The following is a 20,414-nucleotide window of genomic DNA, read 5'->3' on the forward strand; positions in this document are numbered from 1 at the left end:
GAAAGTGTGTTTACCACCAGTACCTTAAGCGATGTACAGAAGGACGAACACAAGTAGGTGAACTTCAAGCCTATGGGTAGTTGAATATAGCATTGCAAACAATACTGTCCTCACCCTGGCTTACCAACTATTTAGTGTCTGAAGTTGTTCAGTTATTTTAGTGAACAATACTATCTATAACTGTCAGAGTTCTCTCCGTAATGGTTGTTTTTAGTGGGATTCTCTCTTTATTTATTGTTGCTTGGTTTCTCATTTTTTTGGCGATAGACAGTGTTTATTCAGAGTAAAGTCGAAAAAAGTGACACTACCACTCCGACTTGAAATATCTAGGTCAACTATAAACTCCATATACCGTCAAGCTTGACTCGAGAATTGAGAATCATAAGTTGCTCCAGTAATCATAGTGATAACCCGGATAAGTCAGGTCGAGAACGTATCTGGAGGGGACACCATCCATTGGTGCCAAGTACGCCAGTCTATGGAGGTGGAGACGATGATGTGATACAACATACTACACAAAGTCAAAACCCCCTCACTAGTTGTTGAGAAACAATCCCCAAGCCCGTGACTAGCTCGAGACAGGAAGCACCAGACACGAATCGCTTCCCCTTCCGAAATGCACCGTATGCCGAGCCGGGCGTAAGGTGGTTCCAGTGGCGGGATCCTCCCCTGATCCCAGATTGAAGCCGTACTTGGGGAAATTGCCGCCGGCAACAATCAGGCGGATGCTGGAGCCGGCCGGGACCCTGAATGCGGTGTCGAAGAGGTCCATCGCAATCAGCTTGGGGTCACGGCTGGCGGTCAGGCGCCTGTACTGCTCTGTGACGTTCCGCGACTTGCCCTGGGCATCGACGACGCTCAGGCGGACAAAGAGGTCGCAGAACGGGTTGTCGCTCGAGTGGACCAGGTCCACGGACGGCCTCCCCATGATGTCGAGGGCTTCCGTCAGCGGCGCCGTGGTGAAGGTGACGACGTCGGCCCTCTGCGCAAGCGCCGTGTCGTCGACGCTGCCGCCGCCGATCATGATGGGACCGCCGAAGGTCGGCGTGGGGTCCGAAGGGTCGAAGGTGAAGGCGGCGACGCCCGCGTCCACAGGCTGCTCGGGGCCGAGCTTCCCGTCCGCCGCGAGGAACAGTTCCCGATGGCTCGTCGGCGGCGGCCATTTGGGCAGCTCGAGCCACTCCGGCGCGTCGCCGCACCTGCGAACCCTCACGGCGGGGAACTTGTCGGCCGTGGATTTCCGGGCGAGATGGGCGTCGAGCCACTGGAGCGTCTCCCTCGCCGAATCCCCCGGGCCGTAGGCGTCCAAGTGGGCCCCGGGGCCGATCCTGAGCGCGACGGCACAGCCCCGCTGGTTCAGTGCGTGGTACTGCTCAATGGTCTGCTCGAAGAAGATGTCGTGCCAACCGGTCGTGAGCAGGATGGGGATATCGGCCTTCTCGAGAGCCTTCCCGTGCTTCAGCGGCGCCCAGCTCTCGTCGTCCAGGTCCGGATGGCTGATGTTGTGGAACAGCCACGGAGCCCGGTCGCCAAAGTAGCGCCTCAGCGCGGGCTCCAACGGGACGCTCTTCGTCAACGGATCGAGGTGGCCGGCGTCTCTCATGGCCGTGAGCTGCTGCCAGAGGCCGCGCGTTTCCTGGTGCACGATCGTGTCGCTCCACGAGAGGTGCTGCTGCATGGCGAAGGCCCCCGTGCCCCAGAGGCGCTCGGCAAAGTCGTGGGGCGCGATCCCGATGACGGCGGCGACCAGGTCGGGAGGGGGATCCGAGAGCAGGGCCCACTGCGTGAAACCCAGGAAGGACGACCCCATGGTCGCGAAGGTGCCGGTGTACCAGGGCTGCGACCTCATCCAGGCGACAACGTTTTGGCCGTCGTCGGCCTCGCTGCGCCCGCCATCGAAGACGCCTGTCGAGCCGAAGGTGCCCCGGGAGCTGACGAAGAGGACCTGGTATCCCCGGGCCACGTAGATGCGGATGAGGACGAGCGAGAAGATGATGCCGCGGCCGTAGGGGGTTCGAACGAGAACGGTACCGAGGGGGTCGTGATCCGTAGGCCGGTAAAGGTCGGCGGCGAGTGCGGCGCCGTCCGGGAGGGGTACCTTGATGGCCTGGATCGTGTAGCCGGAGGTTTCGGCCGGAAGACCGAGGACCCACCCGACGGCCCGGTCGAGTAGTCCGGCCAGCAAAGAACGGCGAGCTGCGGCTTGTTCGGTCATATCGTATATTTGCACAACCGAGAAGAGAAAACCGGCCATGAAGGGGACAGAATGTACACAAGAGGCTGCCCTGCCGGTGGAGACAACCAACGGAGGACGCTCCCTTAAGAAAGGGGGCTGGATCGAGGAGGCGTTGGCGGGCTCTCGGGTGACCTTGGTGTCCGTGACCCCACCTCCCGGCGGGACGAAGGTATTAATACCGAATCTGACCAATCTCATCCCGTTTGATAGCGTGATGGCTTGACAAGACCAGTAAGCCTCTCTCGGCTGTCTCAGACATTCACTCGTAGGGCTGACTCTATCTAGTCTTGTTCATATGACAGTCAATCGAAACGAGCTTGATGCAACGGTTTGGGTTTGCCTGATGAGCTGGACAACGTCAAACATCACTCTTTGCTGGTGTTATTTATCACCGGCCACGGGTCTGGGCTCTGCAGACGGCGACGGGAGCCGCCAGTAATCAGTCAGTGGCATGGACGGTCGGGGCTCTTGACAAAGCTTATGTAAAAATGCCAGACGTCACTCTGATATGGAATGCGGGGTTGAGTGGCAGCGCCATGAGGGTGTTCCAGATTGTATGCAACACAAAGAGCGAGCCATGAACCTCTTTTGATTGTTTTCCCTGGGGTATCCAGCTTTCCGCGTTATTTATCTGTTCACGGAAGAGAACTTCATGATGTCGAAGCCAGGGCAGTTTCGAGCCGAGTGAGTACAGTTCCGGACCCAACGAGTTGCCGCTGACCTTATTCATACCATGATTTTTGCGAAAGAACGGTGACGGATATCATGCACTATATGACCATGTACTAATGAGAACCCAGTCTTCCCGAGCTTGCTCGGCATTTGCTCACCAACGGCCCTCACAAGAGCCAACCCACTTCTCGGCGCGTCCGTGTCATACTCAACCGCACGTACATTGTCGACACCACCAAGGCGATCCACGTCTGGGAGCATGTTGCCTACCCTCAGTACTATGTGCCCACGTCGGAGCTCCGAAACTGCAGCTGGGAGGACAAGCAAGACATCCCGTCGCCGAAGGATGCCTCGGCCGTGGCGGCACATGTCGTCCAAGTCACCATCCCTGGCAAGAACGGCAGCGAGAGCGTCGCGACCGACCGCGCCTTGAGGTTCTCCGAAGACGGGGAGCTCGGCGGCGTGCTGAGGGGCATGGTACGACTGGAGTTCGGCAGCATGGGTAAGGCTATCGCGCGGGAGATGGGTTTTTTCCTCTTTTCGAATCCCCCCCCCCCCCCCGTCAGAAGATTTGCTGACGACGACGACAAACCCAGATGGATGGCTGGAAGAGGAAACGCCCATCTACGTCCACCCCAAAGACCCCTTCAAGCGCATCGAGGTCCTCCCGTCCTCGCGGCCGGTCGAGGTCAGGGTGGCCGGGAAGACCGTCGCCAAGACCGACTTCGCCGTCCACTTGTTGGAGACGGGCCTGCCCACGAGATACTACCTTCCGTTGGCATCGGTCGACCAGGCGGCGCTCCGCAAGAGCGAGCTCGTCACGCAATGCCCTTACAAGGGCGATGCCGAGTACTACCATGTCGTAGTCGACGGCGAGGAGCACAGGGACTTGATCTGGTACTACAGGCTCCCGACCCACGAGAGCGCGGGCATAGCCGGTCTGTTGTGCTTTTACAACGAGAAGGTCGACATTATCTTGGATGGTGAGCTCTTGGAGAGGCCTACAACCTTCTTTTCATAGATGGCGTTTTCAGGGGGGAAGGGAGCTTGAGTTGTAATAAAAGGGGACGTTGTCGTGCCGGGAACAACTGGGCTGCGCTTTTTGAGAGCAGAACCCGAGTCTTACGGAACAGCACACGGACACATGGCTTGAGTCGTCCGACCAGCCGGTAATCATTCTGATTTTGTCTCATTGATTCTTGTATTTCGGATCTCAGACAGTCCAAGTCTTTACATGCTGCTCAGCTCGTAGGCCGTCGGGAGCCGCCCGCCGGACATGTAGTCTGATCACGCAGCATGCATTTACAGTTCCAAGATCGCACATCAGGATGATCCCAACCCGAAATACTTGGTGTCCGAGACCCACGGATGAAGTCCCAATATTTCAGCGTCGTCCTCTGATGGACAAGGGGCACAGACGGCAGCTCTTGCTTCGTTTTCAACCTCAAGAATCCGAGAGGAAGTGTCGTGATTCGCCGTGGTGTTTCCATCTTGGTGCTGTGAGATTCGACTCCGGTGAATAGTACCAACACATGTGGTGTGCAATGCGGAATAGTGGTACGCTCAGGTCTATTAGGTTACGTCGCAGTATCTTTTGCGACTTCTCATGCAGTCGGACCGTGTGTCCCGACTGGCCTGCCTAGCGGTGTTGCGAGTTGATGGCACGTCGCCACTGTTAAACGCTTCTCACGACACGGGAAAAGCCAGTGACCTGGATCTACTCAACTTTGACCCGCTGAATGGAAGAAATGATACCCTATGAGGCCCGAGTAAAGTGTGACTAGAATGACACTTGGCTTCTTATTGCCTAGCCGGTCGGCGGTGCCGCGACTTAGAAGTACCCGGACATCGGCTCGTACGAACCGTCCCCGGTCGCATCGAAGCTTTGAGGGATAAACTCGTCCATGAACCCCGGGGGCGCCATGCTATAGAGGCCAGGGGGAAACGCTTGCATGGCGTGCGTGCAATCCATGCCTTCCTGCGTCGACTGGTCCTCCTCGGCGGCGGCCTGCTGCTCGAGGAGCAACAGCCGCTCGCCGCGTTCCTTGAGCCGGGACAGGGAGGCCTGCTGCGGCACCGGCGAGGCGAGGGGCGGCGGCGGCGGCGGCGACATGGACCGGAGGACGGACTGGAAGGAGGGGATGTCGGCGACGAGCTCGGGGAAGCGGGCGAAGAAGTCGCCGCCCATGGTCCACGCGTTGATGTCCGCGATCCGCTGCTCGAACATGGGCGATATCTGGTACTGGCCCGTGACCACGCTCTTCTTGTAGGCGTCGCGGAACTCAAAGGGCCAGAGGAGGTGCAGGTTCGGGCTGAAGAGGTCCCAGAACTGGTTGTTGCAGTAGTGGTGCTGACCAAAGACAAAACGCTCTCGGACGCCGGGCCTGGATGGCGACATGTCAGCGTCGCCGTTTTCGGTTGATGAGACGTGGTAGAGAGCGAGAGAGCGACAGAGAGAAAAAAAGAGAAAAAGAAAGACAGAAACAGAAGGTTAGCTACTTACCAAACGAAGAAGTCGATTGCATAGGAGTGAGGTATTGCTTGCGATGGCCTAGGCGTATGTATCGCGTCAGCGGAAGTGATCCCATACATCTCCTTCTCGTCTCGTTGCGCGCGACGGACGGTCTCTCGATATATACCTTTTCAGAAACCACGTCGGCAACTTGGCGTGGCGGTCCGGCGTGGGATCGGAGTGATACTGCAGCAGAAGATGCATCATCCGGAGGATGGCCAGCCGTTCCGTCGGGGGACAGACCTGGAAACACAGCTCGTCGACCCTGCGCAGCTTCTTCCACAGCCTGGACAGCGGCCTCGACTCGGCCGCCGCCTCCCACCCCTCGAGGATCGCCCGCACGGGTATGTCCTCGTCGTCGACGTCCTCGGCCGCGTGCGCCCTCCTCGATATGCGGCACCGCTTGGACAAGACCTGGTTGACGGCCCGCCAGACGTTGACCTTGGGCGGAGACGACCCGGCCGGCGTCCGAACCGTTCCGCAGTCGCAGGGCGTAGCGGGCGGCGGCACGATGACCCTGGGGTCGTCGTGGGCTTCATCCCCGTCATTGTCGCCGTCATCGTTGTCGATGTTGTTGTCGTCGTCGTTGTTGTCGACAAAGTCTTGGCTGTCCGACGTAGAGCTGGGCGCGTCGACGCTCGACGCGTGTAGGCTGGTCGCCGAAAGCCCGTTCGGCACACTGCCGACGAGCCCCTGACCGCTGCCGTGGTACGCGTGGGCTTCGAAGACAGAGGAGGAGGAGGGGGTCTGAGGCAGCAGACCAATGGGCGCCGCGTACGAGTGCGCCGGGAGCCCTGTCTGCATCGGGTCCCGAATCACATCCCGAGGGTCCGGCAGGGATCTTGGGTGTGGCGCGGGGGATGGTAGCTTCGCTGCTGCTGCTGCTGCTGCTGCTGCTGCTGTTGTTGTTCGGGTTCCCGTTCCCAGGGGCGACGGACGGCTCGGCGGCAGCACATGGTTACGGATCGTCTGATCGATGGACTTGAAGGCGTCGAGCAGGCGGTCTCGCTCGCAGGTGACGGCGGCCAGCTGCTCCATGCACGCCGACAGCCTCGTTGAGTCATCTTTCCTGAGCTCCTTGACGAGAGCCTCGAGCTCGGCGATGCGGTTGCGCGTGCGCTCGCGGGCCTGTCTCTGGGCGCGGCGGTCGAGCTCGCGCTTCCGGATCTTGCGGGCTAGCTCCTTTTCCGAGGGAACCTTGGCTGGCGGAGCACTGGATGCCGATGCTGGGGTGGGGGCGTCATCGTCGTGATGCCCACCGGGCGCCATAGCCCCGAAAAGTGAGTGAGAAGAAGGACGGAAAACAAAGAAGGCAGAAGAGCGCGGATGCGCCGGGGAAAGGGGTCGCAGACAACTACGGCGGTGTGTGACGTGCTTCGTCTTCTTCTATTCTGTTCCGGCTGGTTGTATGGGAAAGATGGAGAATCCGGATACGTCAACGCAAAGAGAGAATCGGATGGCAACAATAACAACCACAACAATGTAAGAACGACGGGGGGCCTAGATAGCGTCGAAGAAGGTTGACAGCAGATGTGCCGAAGTGGATCGAGCGGACGTCAATGATATACAGACACAACTAATTAGAGGAGGAAGGCGGAAACCAATAGTTGAAGGGATGACCATAAAGCTTATTTTCCCAAACAGCAGGGTCAATTTCTCAGAATATAGGATTCACTTTTCGCAGCGCGGAGGAGGAAAGGGGGGGCGGAGAGGGGGGAGAAAAGAAAGACAGCGTCCAAGAGCAAGGGTGCGGAGAATGTGGAATAGAATGCTGGCAACCTTGTTCTACCCCTTTGGTCTCCGATCTCTGATCTGCTGGGCCGTGGATCTGACACTTCTTCACCTGGCTTGGATACCAAGCGTCTCCTCGGACTTCCTCGCGTTGCCTTGCCAGTCTGCCTGTCTGTCTGTTTGTCTATTTGTCCGTCCGTCTGTCCTGGACTAATTGACCAACTGAACAACTGACCAACTGACGAGTTGAAATGGGACTTGCCGGTGCCGTTGGGCCGAAACTCTGCCCTGGTAGGTTTCGCGCGTTCGTTCGTGTGCTTGTTTGGATAGATAGAGTTTTGGCCGTTCGGACGTCAAACCTCCGCAACTCCAATTTGCCCATCTGGAAGTTGCAGCGAATCAGACGATCGAGGAACCCCCGTCATCGAGGGCCGGCAGCGAGGCACACGCGTCTTGGAATGTCTTAGTTGCCACATGCCGGCTGTTCCAGACCCATTTCCGATTTTCTTCAAATGGGGTAAATTAGTACGCTTAAGCATTCCTCGTCTCTCTGTCAAAAAGCTTAAGCGACTGCCGGGTCCGCTCTCTTAACTACTCTGTACCCTGCATGTCATCCACCTTGTGTAGCCACACCAGCGCCACAGCAACCAACGATAGGTGGCAACTCCGCTGGTTGTCGAGTTAGACGTCGTGTGGTTGATGTGGACGTCACTTATGATGCACCGCCGGATACCTCGCTTCATAAGTCGTTGCCTAGGAAGGGGTGCTCGATGAGACATTCTGCCCGGGGCGCCACCTCCATCCAGACCGCCATCTCATTCTAATTCTCGTGCTAAGAAGCCTCCCTCAGCTTGGAAAATCAGTTTGAGCTCTGGCACCGACGAGGTAAACCCATCCCTTTCTCCCTCGATAAAATCCCGCGTACCGCGTCATACCGGTGAACGATCTGGCTAGCACAGTACCGTACTTCCATCAGCCCAAGCCGCTTCCCGACATTGGAATATCTGCCTGTAGAGTGCTCGACGCCTCGTCAGATCTGTTGACGTGCAGAACTCTCATAGAGCTCAAGACGCGACGTGGGGTTTAGGTGCTTACCCGTGCCGAAAGATACAAAAGCCGCAGGGTCTATGGCCATATCGGGCCGAGTAGTCCATCGCTCGGGAATGAACCCGTCCGCCTTCGAGAACATGCGCTCATCTGCGGGGGGGGGGGTTCTTTTTTTCCTTCTTTTTATTTTGCCACGGGCACAACCCGTCAAGAATCACAAATCACGACAGGGGCGAGGGGTCTAAGCGAGTTGGGACTTTCAAAAGACTTGCCTCTGAAAATGGTGTATGTAGGCAGCTCGAGGATGGTGTTCCCCGGGATGAACACTCCGTCAATCTCCATGCCTCTTGGGTGGCGTCAGGCGCTGAACGCCCGACAGCACCGGGGGATGAAGTCTCAGAGCCTCATCGATGCACGTCTGCAGGTACGGGAGCCTGGACAACTCAGTCTGTTCAGGCTCCGCATACCGGGCGAGACAGCCGTCGATCTTCTCCCTGAGGCGGCCGTAAACTCATGGTCTCTGAGCTAGTTCAAAGAGAGACAAGTGTGGGATGCGGCGGTTGTGTCACTAGGCAGTTCAGACTCTTGGCTCGTTATAGCTTAAGTGACACAAGAAGTTGTTCCCGGAGCGGGGGCGAGAGATGATTACCTTCCGGCCACAATGATGAGGTAGGCATCGCCGTACAAGTTGAAATTGTCTTGCCACGTCGGCCTCTCGAGCAATTTGTAGTCTTCCTGTATCTACAAACAGACGTCGGAACGGTGGGGTGGGTTCTGTGACATTCGTCCATCAATATTTCACATCTGTCTCGGCCTTGCCGGACAAAATGTGCTCGCCCTGCCCACCTTGATTTTTTCGTCCACCCGAGACTTGACAAACTCCCGAAACCGCTTGTTGTTTGCGTTTAGCACTGACGTGTTCCTCTAAATGGGGAAAAGCCAGAGCACGTGGCTGAACATGCCGATAGACTGCGTGTCTTGATGTAGGGAGGCTATGAAGTAGTGCTTGATGCCCTCCTTCAGCATGCCAAAGGACTTGCCGAAAGCCGGGTCTCCCATGATGTCGAAGCTGTAAAAGTTGAACTAGTCAGCGAGACTAAAATTCCGCCCCCTGTGTGCGTCCGATCTGCGAGAGTAGCTGGTTGGTGTAATCTGCGACCCGGAACTCGTAGTCTCTGAGTGCTGGTCGGCGACGTCAGACGTCACATTCCGACTGGAACGGCGTTTCCATGACCGAGGAGTGTTACCTTTGGAGCTGAACCCCCGATCCCAAGCCTCGCGGCGCTGAGCATTCTCCTACTTGTCTCGGACAAGCTGCAAGGAGTACATGGGATAGAGGACGCCGTACCACGGGCCTTTGGTGCAGGGTGGGGGCGATTCGAGCGAGTTAGCATAATTGCCTTGGGGTTGATAATGGACAACTCAGTAGGGCCCAAGGCGAAGAGACATGTAGGGCAGTGGTTTGATTGTCCCATCAGCCACAGTATGTTCTCACCAATCTTGATAATATCCACGTACTTGTTGTTGAGGTCTTGAACTTCCACAATACATATGCAGTTCCTTGACTGCCCGCCAAGTGATCCATAGGTTGGACAGTCTCGCCAAGAACGGTCCCTCAAATGTGTTCAGCCGGTGGAATGCCGCACGATAGGCCAACAAGCTGCAATAGATTCCCGCAACAAGGGCGCCAATAAGAGAAATGGCGGTTTGTCAGCGCAGCAAACGTTGTTCGGAAAAGTCCTGGGAGCCACAGCCGGTCAAGAGTGGCGGCGAGCAAACCTGTGGCCAAGACAAAGTTTCTTTTCAGGTCGGTGCTGGCGGTATCCCATGCTGCCTCGCGGAAGAGAAGAAGAAGAGATGAAGCTGCGTCCCCACCAGGAAGACGAGGCAATGAGCCAGGATGAGATTCGGGTTAGCCATATTGTTTCGTATTCAAGTGACATGCCAAAAGCGAGGGACGGCATTGAAACTGAGAGGAGGACAATCACAAGGCAAGTTCATACTGTTTTGCACCACTAGGATTACTTAGTGTAGTTTGGACATGGCGTAGCGACAGAGTGGATGAGCCGGCCGCATGGCGACGGCTCGCATCAGAAGCGTATCGTCAATGTTCCCAATAGGCCAATACAAACAAGCGACTTGGGGTCGCGTAGGCGGATATCATCACCCTGAAATCAACCTTGTCAACGTCAAATCGAGTCAGATAATCTGTTGTTCTCATGCATCACAAAAACTCCTGTATAGAGAACCAGTCAGGCAGTTTGACCATTCTCATCACTCTCCTGGCCCTGTTCGACGCATCGTCGGGTCCTGGCAGAGCCTGGACGTTGATCACTTCTTTGAGGTCTTGCTGGCCTGATGGAGAATCCCCTATTGTTTCTGTGCCGAGAGCCGACTTAAAATCCTCAATGATTACTGACTCGGTAGTTTCGGTGGTACCCGATCGCCGGGTCGCGGGTCTTTGTTTCTTTGCGAGACGCCGCCCGTTAATCCCGTCCGTTTCTCGATGTTGCATCCGTAGATCCGGAGGGGGAATCTCTCGGTTCATACTTCCCCGCAATGGGCTGATTTAAGCCTCAACTATCTTTATATTGGCGGCAAGCGAGCGGTGGCGCGGTGGCGGCCGCGTGACGCTGGCTCGAGTTGCCGACTCCACGAGCCGGATTGCGAGTCCCCCAACGGCTATGAGCGGGAAACGAACTCTAATTCGAGCTGACGATCGGCACGCGAGCTGAGGACTCCTCCCTTGTCTTGGCGTGTCGTGTGTCCCACGTTCCGATCGGGGACGAATGGATGATGAAAAGGGCCTGGACGAGAAATCTGGACCATGGTTTGCCCCTTCACATCAGTTCAGCGTGGAGCTCGCGTGATTCTTTGAGACGAAGTCAATATATTATTTAGGTTTTCGGCAGTAAGTAGGATGTAGTCTACGAGGTATTTGCATGTTCTACTTCAGATCTATGACCACTCGCCCCTGAATTTCCCCAGATTCCATTTCGGTGAATATCTGCAAGGTCATCATCCGGTCAGCGTTTGCCCCATCTCATCATTGATCGTCGCCTCGATCGGTCTCGGGGTCCGGCCTTTACCTTTGTCAGACTTCTCATTCGCCGAAGTTGGACGTGAGTCTTTACACTGCCCCTCGCCGCGATCTCCAAGCACTCCTTGGCTTCGAGTCGGTTGCCGGTCTTCACGCCTGTTCATGTTCAAATATGTCACCCGCTTAGCAAGAGCTTCGTAAACTTGGCCGAGAGCATCCGAGCCGGAACGTGGACGTACCAAAGATAGTAAGCTCGTCCGCAAGCAGGGGGTCAACGTCTGCAATGAAGACGCTGCTGCACTCGGGCACGCCGAGACAGGCCAGCTTGCCCCGGAAACCCAGCCACGTCGGGGCCTGCACATAGGCCTTCTTGTTGGACGAGCACATGAGCACGATGCGGGCGCCGCCGCCGGTGATGTCCTTGACCGCTGCCGAGAGGCCGCCCTCGGTGGGATACGTCGTGAAGTCCACAAACTCGTCGGCCCCGAGGTTCCGGCAGAACTTCTCCTTCGCGCCGAGGTCCATGGCCAGCACGCGACAGCCGAGCGTGCGCGCGTACTGGATCGCCAGGTGGCCGAGACCCCCTCCGGCGCCGGCGACCACGACCCAGTCGCCGTGGCGGGCTTCCGCGCGCTTGAGGGCGGTGTAGACGGTGAGTCCGCCGCACATCAGGGGCGCCGCCTGCGCCGAGTCCAGGGAGTCCGGGACCGGCGTGACATATCGCGCCGTCGAGAGGCAGTACTGCTGAAAGGTGCCGGGCGTGAAGTAACCCGATAGCTTGACCTCGGCGCATGATGACTCGCCGCCCTGGAGACAACGGTCTGGGCGGGACGATTTCTGTTAGTGCCAAGTTCTCCGGGAAGATGTCGCGCGCGAGGGCAGCGTACCGCAGTTTAGACACGCATCGGCGGCGTACTTGATGCCTACTCTACTGCCGATTGCGGGTGATGCGACGCCAGCTCCAACAGCAACAACCTCGCCGACTCCTGGGTCCCGCGTCAGTGACTTGCAAGAAGGGAGAAAGGATGCGTTCCATTCTGTCTGATGTAGGTGTCGTCCATCAAGACTCAAAATTCACTGACCTTCGTGACCACCAACTTGTCCTGTGAGACTGCTGTTAGAATCCGGGCTACATACACGACGGCAATCTGTGACCTCAGTGACATACCTGTGGGTGTAGGAAAGGGTACTGATGAGAATGCATTCATGCAAAACCCGTAATCAGTATGACAGACCCCGGAGTACTGCCTACAATGGTCAGTGCCTCGATATAAACAACCGAACAGAAACATGAAACATCTTGAGGGACAAACAAGACCAGGGGAAAGGGGTGGAAAGGACTCACAGACGAACCAGGACTTCTCCCGGGCCAGGTTTCGGAATCGGGAGTTCCACGACTTCTGTCTTGGTGGTGCCGGGCTCCGTGTACACGACGGCGCGGTTGAAGCTGCTCTCGCCGCCCATGGTGGTCGCCATATAATAGCGATATGTCAACGATTCAAATATTGTCGCCGGGTTGGGGAACATGGCTCTGGACAACATTGGGGGATGCCATTGTCGTTATATTCGTCGGGAAACCGGGCACCCGCGGGTACACGCCGAAACTATGAGACAGATGGATGCAACATGTAGAACTGGACCCCTTCACACAATGCCTTCTTTGAACCAGATCGTCGGGATCAAGCTCCAAAGTGTCACCTCGCGAAGGGCCGGCAGTGCACCGCAACAACTGCCGAAGCAGAGGACACGAGGGGAGAGGATGGAGTGGGCACCGTCTGCCATTCCATGCCATGCCATGTCATGCCGGCGCCGAGCCGGCGGGACCAACACCATCATCAGCCAACCATCGACCAACAATCGGCTGGGAAAGCTCGGCTCGGCCTGAATCTGTATGCATGGCCAACCTTGAAGGGAGGCATGACCAAAACCAGCACGAGGCGAGCCAGGTGGTAGACGCGGCACGGCGCAGATTGAGGGGTCGAGTCAGTATTTCTCAGCTCAAGAAACACCACAAGAACAAGAGTAACGGCGGAGGAAGAAGCCACTGAATGGCGGAGGAGGGCGGAGGAGAGAGGGGAGAAACGGCACGTTGCCGAACCCTTTTCGTCTCATCTTCTCTCGTCTCCAACTTTTCTCTCCCCCTGCCCGGCCCCCCTCACAGGATCTGAGAGCGACCGCGGCAGAAGCAGAATCTGTGTCAGCATGGCCAGCAACCAAGTCGGCAACTCAAAGTACAGGTAGAGCAGAATGAAAGAAAGAAACGATAAAAGGTACGTAGCTTTTGGGGAGGGGGGGGGTTAGGGAGGGGAAGGGATTCCCACAAGCCGATCAAGAGATGCGCGTTTCAACGTTGGCCCCGTCTCAGCTTGGCTTGGCTGATATCGGTGGTAGTCTGATGTGTTGTCGGTGCGGTGGAACTTGCAGACACACAAGCGTACATCGTAGTATTGGTAGGCATTTTTGGTGGGACAACAAACAATAACGGAAACAGTCCAAACACAAACACCCAGAAGATCAGTCTCAACCAAGGGGACTTTTCCCATCGGTGAACTACCCCAAATGGCAATGGGCTGTCTGGTCCTCCCCCCTCCCAGGCCTCCCCCTTGTGCCCCGCCTCCCGCGGAGCCAGACTCCATTTCCTGCGAGTAGTCTATGTCAATCGCGAATAGTCTACGTCCATCGTGACATCGCCGGTGGGGTTCCGGACGACACGCCTCGGCTAGGTGACATGGAATCCTTGCTTTTGGGCCCTGCTCTGTCCACATCCTCCACCGGTTCCTTGTTGCATATTCTTAGTGAGCAGTTGTCAACCCCTCTTACGCCCAACAAGAAGGACGAGGGGAGGGGAAGAAGCCTGCAAGCGGAGTGAGAGAAAGAGAGAGAGAGAGAGAGAGAAAGAGGGAAAAGGGAGACAGAGAGAGACATAGAGAGAATATCTCTCCCCTTTTCTACTTCTTCTCCTCTCCCTGCGCTTTCTTCACCCGATCTTTTTTTGTACAAGCCAAGTTCTCAAGTACAAGCATCCGACCCTGACCTCTCCTTCCCACATCACGTCCTGTCCGCAACGTAACTTCCCGCTCCCCCTTCGACCAGCCAAACATCCAGAACCACATTACCCATACCCCATCATGGCCACGAACGGTACGTCCAAGCTGGACTGGACCAAGTTCTACAATGTCATCGACGGCAAGCTCGAGACGACCAGCAAGACCAGATACAGCGTGAACCCGTCGACCCTCGAGGCCAACCCCGAGGTCCCCGTCTCCACCCCGGAGGATGTCGACAGAGCCGTGCAGGCGGCGAAGAAGGCCCAGGAAGCCTGGGCCGAGACCCCGTACGAGGAGCGCCAGAAGGCCCTCGCGAGATTCGGCGAGGCCATCGAGGCGCACGCCGAGGAGTTTGCGCTGATGCTCACCAAGGAGCAGGGCAAGGCCGTGAGTCCTACCGAGACACTCCGTGAAAAGAACGGCACGCACGCGTCGCCCGTCCTCAGTCGTAGCTGACACTCCCCGCGAACAGCTCCAATTCTCACAGTTCGAGGTCGCCGAGGCCACCAAGCACTTCAAGGGAATGTCCAACCTGTCCTTCCCCGAAGAGGTCGTGGACAACAACCCTGACCGCCGGGTCATCACGAGATACACGCCTTTGGGTTCGTAGAATATACCCTCAACTCAACCCCGGCTCTGCTTACAGATAAGAGACTGACTCCGGAATCCAGGTGTCGCCGTCGGCATTGTCCCTTGGAACTGTAAGTCATCCTTCAAACTCAAAGACTTCACTTCGTAGACCAGGTTGCTAACATTTGAAAAAAAAAGTCCCCGTCCTTCTCGGTATGATCCTTCTCGGCTGATACTCTTCAGCGCAAATGTTGTCGTACTGATATGGGAAACGCAGCCTGCGGCAAGATTGGCCCCGGCCTGGTTACTGGAAATGCCTTCATTCTCAAGCCCTCGTAAGCCCCCATACATCCCCCCCTCCCCGCGCCTAGCCAAAAGGCCCACGAGCTGACACGATCCAAGCCCCTTCACTCCTTACTGCGACCTGAAGCTCGCCGAGCTCGCTCAGCAGTTCTTCCCCCCCGGCGTCTTCCAGGCCCTCAGCGGCGACGACAACCTCGGGCCCTGGTTGACCTCCCACCCGGGCGTCGACAAGGTCAGCTTCACCGGCTCGACCGCGACCGGAAAGCGCGTCATGGAGAGCTGCAGCAAGACCCTCAAGCGTGTCACCCTGGAGCTGTAAGTGGAGTTGTTGAAAACGGGACATGAAGACGGCGAGCGGATGGCTGACCCGTGTGTGTTTGTGTGTGATCTAACAGGGGTGGAAACGATGCGGCCATTGTGCTCCCGGACGTTGATGTCAAGGCTATTGCGCCCAAGGTCAGTCGATCGGATGTTTCGTGCTTGGATTGTATGCAGAATCTCATGCTGACTTCTTGCTCAGATTGCCATGCTCGCCTTGTACAACTCTGGACAGGTACGTTGAATCGGCTTATCAGAAGCCCCCCCCTCCCCCGTGGTTTGCTTTGCATAGCCGGGACCCGACTCGCTGACGCTGCCCGCCGTGACCCAGGTCTGCGTCGCCATCAAGCGCATCTACATCCACGAAGCCATCTACGACGAGCTCGTCGCCGAGATCGCCAACTTCGTCAAGAACCTGCCCATCGGAGACGGCCAGCAGGAAGGCAGCGTCCTGGGCCCCGTCCAGAACCAGATGCAGTTCGACCGCGTCAAGGAGCTGCTCAAGGACATTGACGAGCAGAAGCTCAAGGTCGTCGCTGGGTCTACGGCATCCGCCTCCTCTCACGGCAAGGGCTACTTCATCACGCCCACCATCGTCGACAACCCGCCCGACGACTCGAGGATCGTCGTCGAGGAGCCCTTTGGTAAGTGGTGTTGTTGGTGGTACATGCACGGGGAAACTCAATTTCTCTCGCCCCCCCCTCCAGATCCCCTTTTTCTTATTCTCCCACTGGCGTTCTTTTTCTTTTTCTCCCAAAGCAACAAGGTAAATCCCCAACAAAGCTAACATGGTATATCCCAGGCCCCGTCTTCCCCGTCCTCAAGTGGAGCGACGAAAAGGACGTCATCCGCCGCGCCAACGACACCCTCATGGGCCTCGGCGCCTCGGTCTGGTCCAAGGACCTCGACAAGGCTCAGAGCATCGCCAAGAAGCTCAAGGCCGGCAATATCTGGATCAACACCCACCTGGAGCTGCAGTACGACGCGCCCTTTGGCGGCCACAAGCAGAGCGGTATCGGCTACGAGTACGGCGCTGGCGGCCTGAAGGCGTACTGCAACGTGCAGTCTCTGTATGTCACCAAGGCATGAACTGAGAGGAGGGGGGGAGGGGGAAGGGAATCCGATTGACTGCCTGCGTTTTACGCGATCATGATGTAATAAATAAAGCAATACAACACACACGTCTTGACACTTGTAAGAATGTGCGCCCTTTTGCGCGCACCTTTCTAGTCTCCATGCAAACTAGACTAGGAGAAACTATCGGCTTCGCAGCACCCAGACAGGCGTGGACTTACACCGGTGATGACTCCGTTGAGGCGAATCCTTCCGGCCAGGCCAGACCAGACAGACAGACACCGGCGCGACCTACCGTCGGCCGCTTTCTGGAGCAATTTCTGGAGCAATTTATGGAGCGAGAGCGTCGCCACGTAAGGTTTCGCCGTTGGCCATTGGCGGAGCCCAAGTCCGTTCTGCAGGACCCCTCCCATGGGAACTGTGAGCTGCAGCGTCAGGTAAGCTAACGTGCGGGGACGGAGACCCGTCTTCCAACGCGCAACCCGCGATGTCCAAGTACGGCAATAGTTCCGCGATCGGTGTTGAGGCCGGGCGGGCCTTGTAAGCTGCTAAGTTGACATGGGGGAATGGGGGGAGGGACCCAAAACTGGAGTGATCGCTGGGATCGGCGTTGACTATTGGTAGGAAAGTTCCATTGTTAGGATCTTTTGCCCAGTATTGGAGGGGTTTCCTGGCTCAAGGTAGAACTCGCTGTAGATAGAGTCTCTACCATGCTATAAGTCATTTGACTGAAGGCTAGTCCAGTCACCCAATGCCGACGCCCCCGATCTATTCATTGACTGACGTAGAAGTAAGTCCAGTAATTAAGTAGCCAACATAGTCATTCAATGAACTGGCATGGCACAAAAAAAAAGCGAGGAGAATACCCTAGTATCCGTTTCACGAGGATAACGAAGATCAGTGTCTTTTGCGCTGAACGTGCTGCTTGCCAAAGGGTAAGTGGATCTTATGACAAAGAAGCTTGAGGATTGGACTCTGCTTGAACTGATGACTCTAGCAACCAGCAAAGACCAAATAACAACACTTGGCTAAATGGACATAATGTCAGAGGAGAGACAAGACAGGGATCGTCTAAACCTCCGTCGTCAGACAAACCTATTTCGCGCAAGGGACAGTTCACAACTTTCTCGCCTAGGTAGCAGTAATCAATACAGCGACAGAACCAGAAGTATGAAATTCAACATTTATAGCTCCCAGGCTTTCAAATTCGGCATAGTGACTGATTTACTAGCAGCAGCTCCGTTCGCACATATCGTTGTGAGAGTTAGAGACTTGGCATTCTAGTCTGAGAACTTCAGAGAAGCTTTTCCTACTCTACAATCAAGTTTTACTCCCTTTTGGTAAAGATGTTTAGTAAATTGCAAAATAAAAGAGGAGTCCTCTCACATATCCTGACTCAATTTGGAAGATCGTGATTTCCGCACACCAGCTTTGAAATGAGATGTTGCGAAACAGGTCCGAGTATCGCCGTATTCCCCTTGGCCATAACCAAGGGGCCTCGAAACTCTTGTCAATTATTAGTAACATCACCTGCCACGGCGCGAACAGATGGTCAATAAGCTTTTTACATCGTTTTGAGATGATCCTCCAATATTGTTCATTGCAACGGAGCAGACGAACATTCATGATAATATGGGCAACTACTACTCCATGCCCCCGCTGCACATGAGGGTGAGAGGTTATCTCACAATTGAAGGGCTTGCAGAAGTATTTCTGTGACCCGCCCCTCCTGCATCGGCGGTGATCTGTGTGCTTGGATTGGATGTGAAAAGGCCATCTGCCTCGGCGCAACATGATTTCTCAAAAGAAGTGCCAATATTTCCTCGATGTAGCCTCGCATCCATGTCAAAGCTTGAGAAGCATTGCCTGACTTGTGGCATCACAGTCTTCCAACGATGACATTGGAGTCTTCGTATTGACAATGGTCCACGTCATCCGACGCGACTCCCTATGGCCTTCTTACCAGCACTAGTTTTGTCCTCTGTTCGGTCTCGACTTAGCACCCTCTGTCATATGACCAATTCGGCAACCGATGCGGGATGTCTCTGTAATTCAACCGTGTATCAGGGGTAAACCATAGACCTAGGCCCGAAGATGAGCATACAATCATCGCTTAAGCTGGGAGACCAATAACTTTCTACTGATCTAAGCGCCCACCCCCAAGAGGGCCCAATAATACATATATGGGCCGATATACTTTTCCAATGAGTTATTCAGGAGTCTGATAATTGACCATGCTCACAGATTGAGTTGATTTCAGGCCCTATTCATGATGTTTCTAGCCCCTTGCAGCATCCGCCACATGGGCGTCCTACTCGGAGCTCTCGTGCTTCACCCTGCAACGTTTGTCCATGCCCCCCCGACATCGACGAGCGAGATGACGTCTATCTGGCAGGACACGCCAGCCATGGAAGTTTCGGATCTCGAGCTGCGCCAAGACGCGCAGGTTCAAGACATCCCCGATATCTTGGCCAAGCTCCCGTCGGGAGCCTTGAACGCGTTCCTGAGGTGGTCAGCGCACTGCCAGCCGGCGCGGCGGCACTCGACAGCGCGGGCAAGCTGTTGACCCCCATCAAGGAGGAATTGGTCCAGTCGGTCGGAATCGACACGACCAGAGACAACCTCGCGCGAAACGTCGCGTGCGCCGACATCACTGTGGTGTTTGCACGCGGAACAACCAAGTCCGGCAACATCGGCCTTGTCACGGGACCGCCGTTCTTCGATGCGCTCAAGGAACAACCTGGAGGCAGGTCGGTCGCCATTCAGGGCATAGAGTATCCCGTCACTTTAACCGGGTTCAACAGGAACGGCACGGAGTGTGTCCAAGCATGTGCTTAGCCCGACCACCAAGATGAGTGGTGAACAGCTGTTGTCTTACACCCTTCCTTTAGGCGTTTTTACTCTCTCCCTGCAGAGAGAGAGAGAAGAAAAAAAGTTAACCAGTCCTGCTTAGGACCCGATTCATCAACCAAGCTGTCGCCCAGTGCCCCGACACAAAGATTGCCATGTCTGGCGACTCGCAGGTTGCCCTTGTGGTCCGCAGCGCCGCCGAGAGTCTTCCTGCCGGAACGATGGCCAAGATCAACTCGGTCTTGACCTTTGGAGATCCCGCAAACCTAGCGGCCATCCCCGGAGCAGACGGAAAGACCAAAACCATTTGCCACGAGAACGATGCCGCGTGCAGCGGCTGCTTCATCACCGTCGACCATTTGACCTGTGGCGAAGATGCGTCAGCGGCTACTCGATTCGTAATCCAACGGGTCTCTGGTGAGCTTGTCTCTCTTCGAAAGATCCCGTAGGCATCGACAACTAACAGTGCTACGCTAGATCGGGTTTGAAAAGGAAATCCTCAATGGCTGCGGAAAACAATCCTATCAGGAGATGCCTCAAACGCTTAGTTTAGTGGCTGTGGATCTGCGAAACCCGAATTGAACAAGCAAATAGTCCGGATTCGCAGGTTAAGTCAATGATTTCGGCTGTTCTTCCTCAACTCTCTGGACGTCAAGAAGTGTGTTTGACGACTGGAGCCACGAAAAGCGAGGAATGAGTTGATCGGCTTGAACAAGAATGGGCTGCCATGGCCTACGAGTCAGTCGGTGTCATTATGATTGGCTCCAAAGAGCCAATATTTTGAGTTCGAAGACTTTTTTTCTTCCCAGCGAGCATTCCAACTCATTTAACGATTACCTGCGTCTATCCAACCAAACCCGGATGCGAACGCGAACCGAACTGGCACCTTTGAGCAGTTTTAGCTCACCACTTACATCGTCAGATCTCTTTCTATGCGTGTGTATGTTTATCGGGAAAGGGGGAGCCTGAATCATAGTTTCTGTGATTACACAAATGGCAAAGAAGGCATGTTGG

The 20,414-nt window shown here is 55.9% G+C and overlaps 7 protein-coding genes across 7 annotated transcripts; 3 read left to right on the forward strand and 4 right to left on the reverse strand.

Annotated features, from left to right (window-relative positions):
• Positions 1–568: 568 nt before the first annotated feature.
• Positions 569–2,215, reverse strand: CDEST_09688 (Putative xaa-Pro dipeptidyl-peptidase-like domain, cocE/Serine esterase, alpha/Beta hydrolase; the record flags this gene model as incomplete). The annotated part of the gene is made up of 1 exon (XM_062925847.1): positions 569–2,215. The coding sequence occupies one exon, from the start codon at positions 2,213–2,215 to the stop codon at positions 569–571; it is 1,647 nt and encodes a 548-aa protein (XP_062781898.1).
• Positions 2,216–2,818: 603 nt separating this feature from the next.
• Positions 2,819–4,717, forward strand: CDEST_09689 (uncharacterized protein). Its single transcript, XM_062925848.1, has 3 exons — positions 2,819–2,920; positions 3,037–3,410; positions 3,505–4,717. The coding sequence occupies exons 1-3, from the start codon at positions 2,889–2,891 to the stop codon at positions 3,927–3,929; spliced, it is 831 nt and encodes a 276-aa protein (XP_062781899.1). The 5' UTR covers positions 2,819–2,888; the 3' UTR covers positions 3,930–4,717.
• A 1-nt stretch (position 4,718) lies between these two features.
• CDEST_09690 (uncharacterized protein) lies at positions 4,719–7,086 on the reverse strand. The gene is made up of 3 exons (XM_062925849.1): positions 5,548–7,086; positions 5,412–5,459; positions 4,719–5,292 (listed from the first exon to the last, which is right to left on the reverse strand). The coding sequence occupies exons 1-3, from the start codon at positions 6,687–6,689 to the stop codon at positions 4,740–4,742; spliced, it is 1,743 nt and encodes a 580-aa protein (XP_062781900.1). The 5' UTR covers positions 6,690–7,086; the 3' UTR covers positions 4,719–4,739.
• A 2,314-nt stretch (positions 7,087–9,400) lies between these two features.
• Positions 9,401–9,703, reverse strand: CDEST_09691 (uncharacterized protein; the record flags this gene model as incomplete). Its single annotated transcript, XM_062925850.1, has 1 exon — positions 9,401–9,703. The coding sequence occupies exon 1, from the start codon at positions 9,671–9,673 to the stop codon at positions 9,401–9,403; it is 273 nt and encodes a 90-aa protein (XP_062781901.1). The 5' UTR covers positions 9,674–9,703.
• A 1,442-nt stretch (positions 9,704–11,145) lies between these two features.
• On the reverse strand, positions 11,146–12,702 carry CDEST_09692 (Putative alcohol dehydrogenase, zinc-type, GroES-like superfamily, NAD(P)-binding domain superfamily; the record flags this gene model as incomplete). The annotated part of the gene is made up of 7 exons (XM_062925851.1): positions 11,146–11,205; positions 11,288–11,394; positions 11,478–12,059; positions 12,126–12,224; positions 12,321–12,341; positions 12,407–12,486; positions 12,584–12,702. 7 exons carry the CDS (start codon positions 12,700–12,702, stop codon positions 11,146–11,148), a joined length of 1,068 nt encoding a protein of 355 aa, XP_062781902.1.
• A 1,127-nt stretch (positions 12,703–13,829) lies between these two features.
• CDEST_09693 (Putative aldehyde dehydrogenase domain, aldehyde/histidinol dehydrogenase) lies at positions 13,830–16,658 on the forward strand. The gene is made up of 10 exons (XM_062925852.1): positions 13,830–14,672; positions 14,758–14,887; positions 14,957–14,986; positions 15,054–15,068; positions 15,133–15,190; positions 15,258–15,473; positions 15,554–15,614; positions 15,679–15,711; positions 15,808–16,120; positions 16,279–16,658. Exons 1-10 carry the CDS (start codon positions 14,367–14,369, stop codon positions 16,563–16,565), a joined length of 1,449 nt encoding a protein of 482 aa, XP_062781903.1. The 5' UTR covers positions 13,830–14,366; the 3' UTR covers positions 16,566–16,658.
• A 2,194-nt stretch (positions 16,659–18,852) lies between these two features.
• On the forward strand, positions 18,853–19,849 carry CDEST_09694 (Putative cutinase/acetylxylan esterase, alpha/Beta hydrolase; the record flags this gene model as incomplete). The annotated part of the gene is made up of 3 exons (XM_062925853.1): positions 18,853–19,049; positions 19,100–19,366; positions 19,504–19,849. The coding sequence occupies 3 exons, from the start codon at positions 18,853–18,855 to the stop codon at positions 19,847–19,849; spliced, it is 810 nt and encodes a 269-aa protein (XP_062781904.1).
• Positions 19,850–20,414: the final 565 nt, after the last annotated feature.

The sequence above is a fragment of the Colletotrichum destructivum genome, chromosome 6, assembly GCF_034447905.1.
Source record: "Colletotrichum destructivum chromosome 6, complete sequence".
Lineage (NCBI taxonomy): Eukaryota > Fungi > Ascomycota > Sordariomycetes > Glomerellales > Glomerellaceae > Colletotrichum > Colletotrichum destructivum.

What these genes read in the sequence shown, in the direction of transcription:
- CDEST_09690 (XM_062925849.1), bottom strand. Translation starts at nt 6,689, where the DNA reads ATGGCGCCCGGTGGGCATCACGACGATGACGCCCCCACCCCAGCATCG. An exon ending in CCGACGTGGTTTCTGAAAAG is followed by an intron (nt 5,460 to 5,547) that starts GTATATATCGAG and finishes ACATACGCCTAG; the next exon opens with GCCATCGCAAGCAATACCTC. An exon ending in GCAATCGACTTCTTCGTTTG is followed by an intron (nt 5,293 to 5,411) that starts GTAAGTAGCTAA and finishes GTCGCCATCCAG; the next exon opens with GCCCGGCGTCCGAGAGCGTT.
- CDEST_09689 (XM_062925848.1), top strand. Translation starts at nt 2,889, where the DNA reads ATGATGTCGAAGCCAGGGCAGTTTCGAGCCGA. An exon ending in CCAGGGCAGTTTCGAGCCGA is followed by an intron (nt 2,921 to 3,036) that starts GTGAGTACAGTT and finishes ATGAGAACCCAG; the next exon opens with TCTTCCCGAGCTTGCTCGGC. An exon ending in ACTGGAGTTCGGCAGCATGG is followed by an intron (nt 3,411 to 3,504) that starts GTAAGGCTATCG and finishes CGACAAACCCAG; the next exon opens with ATGGATGGCTGGAAGAGGAA.
- CDEST_09693 (XM_062925852.1), top strand. Translation starts at nt 14,367, where the DNA reads ATGGCCACGAACGGTACGTCCAAGCTGGACTGGACCAAGTTCTACAAT. An exon ending in GCCTTCATTCTCAAGCCCTC is followed by an intron (nt 15,191 to 15,257) that starts GTAAGCCCCCAT and finishes ACACGATCCAAG; the next exon opens with CCCCTTCACTCCTTACTGCG. An exon ending in TCAAGGCTATTGCGCCCAAG is followed by an intron (nt 15,615 to 15,678) that starts GTCAGTCGATCG and finishes CTTCTTGCTCAG; the next exon opens with ATTGCCATGCTCGCCTTGTA.